This window comes from Pseudorca crassidens, chromosome 12 (genome assembly GCF_039906515.1).
Source record: "Pseudorca crassidens isolate mPseCra1 chromosome 12, mPseCra1.hap1, whole genome shotgun sequence".
NCBI lineage: Eukaryota > Metazoa > Chordata > Mammalia > Artiodactyla > Delphinidae > Pseudorca > Pseudorca crassidens.
In genome coordinates, this window is record NC_090307.1 from 9,071,207 (window position 1) to 9,077,705 (window position 6,499).

Sequence of the window (6,499 nt, forward strand, 5' to 3'; positions counted from 1 at the left end):
CCTTCCCCAGGACCTAAGTGGCAGAGGCTGCTAATGGGTGGAATGTTATTTGGAGGACATAGGTTGTCATAGTGATGCGGGGAGGTGTTACTGGCATTTAGAGTCAGGGGCTAGGGATGCTAAGAGGTCTGCAGGGTACAGAGCTATCCGATAGTGAACTTCCTGACTCTTAGTACCTCTCTGGATTCAAGAATACAATTGCATTAAGTTACTTGGATTGGTTTTCTAAAAAAATCTGTGAATAGCACCACAGTTTCTTAAAAGATCAGGAAATGTATTTAAAACCAGCCCCAGTGGAGTGTTCCAAATATAATCCTACAAAATATTTCTCAGAAATGATGAATGGATAATCTTAACTGTTTTTTTCTGTAAACCATATTGCAGTGTTTTTCAAACTGGGTTGTAGCCCGTATTAGAGGGTCATGAAATCACTTCAGCAGGTTGTGGCCAACATGCATCTTAATTCAATATACTAGAATAAGATAAGAAGAGAAGAGACTTCAGTGCTTTTGTGAAATGTAATTATTACTTTGCGAGACTTGTTTCAGCTTTACACAAACTATTTGAAAGTTGCCTCACAGAGTAACAAGTATTTCTTCTTTGGAAACACTCTTAATCACATAGTAGGAATTTTATATTTGTGAAAATAACACTTGTTGAAATGATGCTCACCTGTATGAGTGAGAACCCTTCTATTTGTAAGTTAGTGAAATTCAGGGAATGAGCCAGACTCCAGGCATGGCTGAATGCAGGGATTTGATGGATTTTCATCAGGAATTTTTCTCCCTCTGCCTTCCAGCACTTTTTTCTTTTTGGGTTTCATCATCGGAGAGACTTTCCCTGCAGGACAGTGAGGATATCCTGCAGCAACTGTAACACTCTCAGCTAAACTGAAAAGCTGGGCAGGCCGGCACTTGGGTGGGTCAGCCTCAGCCGAGCTGCTTGGACTGTGACCAGGGAGGATGCATTTTCAGAGGAGAATCAGACTGTGTTCATACGAGAGCAGAAGGAGGGTGGGACAGAGAAACCAGTAAATATTTACTCCGCGGCTCTTTCAGGTGCTCTGTGTAATCTTTTGTAGTCAACTCTTGACCTGCAATTGTAAGATTATCTAACAGAAAAATGAAATAATAGTACTGAAATAACAATTGTTTTTTTCTTGTTAAATTTAAGGCCCAAGGAGGGGATAGCATTTTGCAGAGATTGAAAAGAATAGTATTTGATGCCAAATCTACTATTGTGGTAAGTTGTGACAGTGTGTTTAGTGTCACTAATAATTGAGACTATATCGGTATATAGGTTATGTCTAACTAAGGTAAAATCTGGAATTTCAAAGGATTCGGTAAAAGTACATATTCTTAACTTGCAAGATAAGAACTAGTACATATTTACGTTAAGAAAAGATACTAATCAGGTGGATATTAAGTTTCTCCAATTATTCATTTCTGTATGATTGGTGAGTTAACTGGAATTCAGAATCACTGAACCTGATAGCATGACTTAAAGTGTTTTTCAGAGTTTCTTTCCTCCTCCTGCCCTTTTCAGCCCTTGGATCTGAAGCCTTCTTGCTGAGAACTCTAAGAAATCTCTCTTACGATCCCAGCTTCCACTGTCAGTCAGCCTGACTGCAGGGCAGCCCTGAATTTGTTGGAGCCTTTAACTTAGTTCTAGTTGTCTATCTTGAGCTCCTCCACGGGTATTTTCGTTCATTACGGCCAAAAGCAAAACAGAGCTAACCTTCTTCTGTTGGTGGGAAGTAAAGTCACGCTAATAACTCATCAGTTACTCCGTGCATCCTTCAGTTTGTCAGTGACCTTCTTTCTGTGGATGGGGCCCTTATCCCATTATGTGTGGCTGCTGCCCTAGCCTCCACTTGGTCTTCACACTTCCTCTTGCCCTGCCTCCAGTCCTCTGCCTAATTAGTACCACTAAAATAATCAGTTCTGATCACTTTCCTTCCCTTTTCCTGTGATGCCCCTCACAATTCTCCGTCCGTCTCACATGTTCTCCTCCTCAGTCTTTGAGCTCACACTGTACCCTGGCCTGCCTTGTTCTTACGCTTACATTTCTGCCTCAAAACACCTTTATTCTGTGATGCCTTTTTCCATTATCTCAATCCAAAGTGACCCTGCTCTCCTCTGAACTTGTCTATTTAGTTCTCAAGAGTTATAGTCACAATCCATAGAATATATTATAGTTGCAAAACCTATTCAGTTAAATTGCTTTTACTTTTCTGGGACCCAAGGAGACAGTATATAAACTGAGGGAAATTATTAAGTTAATGTTGCTTTACTACTAACCGGACAAGTAAAATATTATTAAAAATGTTATGTGAAGAGAGTATTATATGGTCAATAACCACCCTTCTCCATAGCAGATTCCTATAGCCAGGATATAACTGTACAGCTCTTGGCACATAATAGCCATCTCAAAACAGACCTTTGTGATTAATGTGAGAAAAATAAACATCTTTTGAAAAGGTAGTGGACAACTTGGTGCCTTTTTCTGCTGCCAATAGCTGGTTATACATACACACATACATGGGTATAAACTTTCTAAAGGGCCTTTCACGTGATAGTCACAACGGAAATATTGACATTGATTCACTGGAACTAAAAGCAAGTTGGATGGCAGCAAGAGGAAGAAATCTGTGGTGGTTTTAAATTCATTTGTGCTTTTTATATCAGAATACAAATGAGGGATGTAACTATCTTTCCACAGTCTATATTCAAGAGCTCTCCACTTATGGGCTGCTTTCTCTTTGGCCTGCCACTGGGTGTCATCAGCATCATGTGCTACGGCATCTACACAGCTGACACAGACGAAGGTTACATAGAAGAACGGTATGAAGTGTCCAAAAGTGAGACGGAAAGCCCAGAACCGGTAGAAGAGAGCAAAGAAAAACAGGAGCCCAGGAGTGGGGACTCTCTGGTGCCTGCAGTGCAAGAACCCAAAGATGTGTTAGAAAAGAAGAAAGACTGAGACTTTACCAAGATAAAATATTTCATAGGATTTCGAATTATTAAAGAGTCTATTCATTGAATTTAGACATTTAATCATGACCTTTACAGAAGAGAACACGGTGTTTGTATTTTGCTGACATCAACTGCATGGGTTATAAAATAGTCCTTCCGTAAATGGGGAGATGTTTGGAGCAAAGAGATGAAACGTTTGTCTAAAACAAATAAAATCAAAACACTCCATCGAAGTTTACCTTATAGATGTTGTTCTACCAGATCAGTTCTATTTGCATGTTTCTCTATCTGAATATTCTGTGACAAAATTAAGATTCTTGGGCAGAATACTTAAATTGGCCAGGCAGGTAGAAGATACGTGTGTGATAGAGAAAAATAACACCTCCACCTCCTACCATCCATTCTCCTCATGTTTTGGATAAGATTTATATGGACAAAATTAAGTCTTTAAAATTTAGGCACTTTAAGGAGAACTAATAACTTTTTCCAAGGATCAAATTAAGACTATGAGATAAAATAATTTGGTTTTATACAGCATAGTGATTTTATTTTGTTATTTTTAAAGGAGAGGAAATGTTACTTTTTACCTTTATACTCAGTTACATTATAAAACTTTCATACGGGCCTATATCGTGGGAAAAAAAAATAGTCTTATGTTTAATCTTTGCAGCAGAAACAGGATTTACTTGGATCAGTGATTTCAAATGATGCCTGGACACTGAGAAGGTGTTTCAGCCAACACTGCAGGAAGGGAGGGGGGTCTCTGTCACCCCTACACTGCTTTAGCCAGAACAGCATACTTTTATTTCTCTGTTTTATATATTGGGATTTCGTCTAAAATTTTTTCTTTCGTAAAAAGCTCCTGCTGCTTTTTAAAAAGTAATATATATCATGTTTTTATTTTATGGTATGGTAACTTTATAGTAATTTATAATCTAGTGTGTGTGTATGTATATATATACACATACACACATACATATACACATATGAAATTTATTGACATACATCTGTTATGTAATATTATGGGCGTGTCTGTGTTCATAATGAGTAATGAGTGGCATAATCAGCCTGTTAAAGAAACTTCATGTCCAGTGATTAAAGACATCTGCCAGTTACCTTCTCCGTCCTCCCCATTGTTATTCATTTCAGCTAATGACCTCTCATCTTCTCTCCATAACGGAATAACATAGGAATTCTATCCCAAGTTATGTACGAAAACTGGTATCTTTTAAATAACAGTGTGGTATGTTTATGGTAGATTAGTTTATGTTTGAGGCCTTCATTTTAGCTAAGTTTAGGATTTTTATTAAGTGACTATAATCTGGGTGGTTATTCATTGAGTTATGAAACATTTTTAAATGTTTCATCACTTTAAAACTATGTAATTCATGGTCCTGATAGTGAAGCTGTTTAGGGCTGTGGCCCCCAGGGCAGCCTGGGGCTATTTCTGATGCCAAGCTGATCACTACTAACCTGAGGCTCTTGTGCCTTTGTCCTAAGGAGTTACTAGGAATTGCTCTCTCGTACCTTTTAGTATATAGTCCTTACTTGTTCTTGATGTTTGGCGCCCCATTATTATCATTTTTATAAATGAAGCACGTATGCAGTCCCAGGAAATTTCACGAAATACTAGAATGAAATGTTATTCTTAAATGGAAACTGGAGAAAAATGCTGTTAATTTAACAAGGAAATTTCTCTCTAAAGAGTAATGAGACAGTCTTTTGGAAAATAGATATTAATGTTGGCAGCAGTCAAGCTTATTTTGCAGCTGTGAAAAGCTTAGCTAAATACAGATGCCTCACGTTAGTCTCGGCCTGGTAGGGAAGTTACAGCTTAGCCACTACTAGTGGCAGGAGGAAGCTGTAAAAATGTCATGGCTTCTTTCTTCATGTTTATCACTAACAGATGTCTGTTATCTGCATGGTTTTGTCTCTTGTCAAGCACACCTGTAAATTAAAGACCAAAACAGGGAAAAGAAAAAAAAAGGAGCAAAGCTTAATATGTATCAACAAAGTCCAGTGTTCTTTGTATTTCGAGATTTTCTTGTCTATAAATTAATGCCTTAGTTCTCTGTTATCTTTTTTCACAACACTATACTGTTGCCCCATATTCTTGTTTGTGTTTTCAAAATGTGTCTATTTGGGAAACAAAAAGTGTAGATGGTTTGTAAATGAATAATTTTTTTATTAAAATTTTGCTTTTTACTTGTCTCTACTTTAGGATATTGTCACAATATCCTCACAAAACAAGTTGAAAGTTTTTGCTCACTAGTATGGTTTTCCCCTCAATGTGATATCAGCGTTTACTAGAAATGCTGTTTTTGTTTTAGGAAAAATTACTTCAAAATAAAGGAAGGTTTCTTAATGAATCTTGTAGAAGAACATAGATATCATCCTAATTCAGTGATGAATCTCACTGTGATTACATATCAATAGGGGGAATACCCTTCAGTAAGCTGGAGTTTTGCCTTCTCTTTCAGTGGCAATAAAGTTCTGTTTCTGACTTCTAATATTCAAGATGCTAGATGCTTGCTGTTGCTGAATCTGGTGCTCAGACAGTTTTTAAAGATATTTCAAAGAGAGAAAGTGCATGTTTTTATGGAGCAGCGCACCTCATTATAGCTTGCCGTCCTTTTTGTTTCATTGTATACGTTAATATTTCTCTATATCTGAAACTTAGGTGGATTAGACCTGGAGTTTTCACTTGCTTCTTTATACATAGTGCTCCCTGGTATCTGAGTTAGAAATAACGTGAAGAGCCAAATGTCTAGCGGCTGAAGGACGGGTCTATATGAATAGTAAAACAATTAGCTATATTTTCATTCAGTGGATATTTGTTCTTGTTGATATTTCTTGTGTTTTGTTTCAGGGGCTTTTGGGTTTTGATTTTGCAAAAAGTAATTTAAATATTTTCATCTTTGCTTCACATGATATGGAAGTAGGACAGGGAAAAATCACTCAGCTATTCTTTTTATATAGAGAGTGTTCAAATAAACAAGTGTAGGATGTTAAGACTATCAATTAATTGGTTGGATTAGGTTTGCCATTTTATTTTTATAAATATATATTTTTTCTGAATGTGCCTGAGTCCAAGAGTGGGCAAAAAATAATTTTCTACTTTGGACTAATCTATAAAGGGTTTTGAAAGTTTGTGTTACTAACTCGTTGAATTCATGATATCCTGCCTTAAGGCACCAATTGTAAATCTTCATTTTTCTAAAATAAATTAATTGAAAACATATAACTGTTCGTTATTTTTACCATTTATCTTTTGGTTGTCTGGGATGTAAATAATTCTCTATGCAAAGCAAAAAGGACAGTTGAGACTTCATCTTCCACGGTGGTTTTTTTTTTTTTCCTTTTATTAATTGTAAGTTATTTGTAATTATAGAAACATAGTTTTAAAATTTAAACAGACTTGATAGAGATAAGATTGTAATCTAATTCTTTCATATTGAAGGTGAAGAACCTGAGATTCATAGGTTTGATATATTTTGTATTTGTAAAACCTGACCATTTTAAAT

General features: G+C 36.5%; 1 protein-coding gene across 1 annotated transcript in view; it reads left to right on the forward strand.

The window, feature by feature from the left end:
• TMX3 (thioredoxin related transmembrane protein 3) overlaps positions 1-6,219 on the forward strand; it is a 44,350-nt gene extending 38,131 nt beyond the window's left edge. The window contains exons 15-16 of the mRNA XM_067698869.1: positions 1,174-1,242; positions 2,722-6,219. Of these exons, the coding sequence (XP_067554970.1) occupies positions 1,174-1,242; positions 2,722-2,982 (330 nt within the window). The 3' untranslated portion in view covers positions 2,983-6,219. The remainder of the gene's footprint in view (positions 1-1,173; positions 1,243-2,721) is intronic.
• The last annotated feature ends 280 nt before the right edge of the window (positions 6,220-6,499 follow it).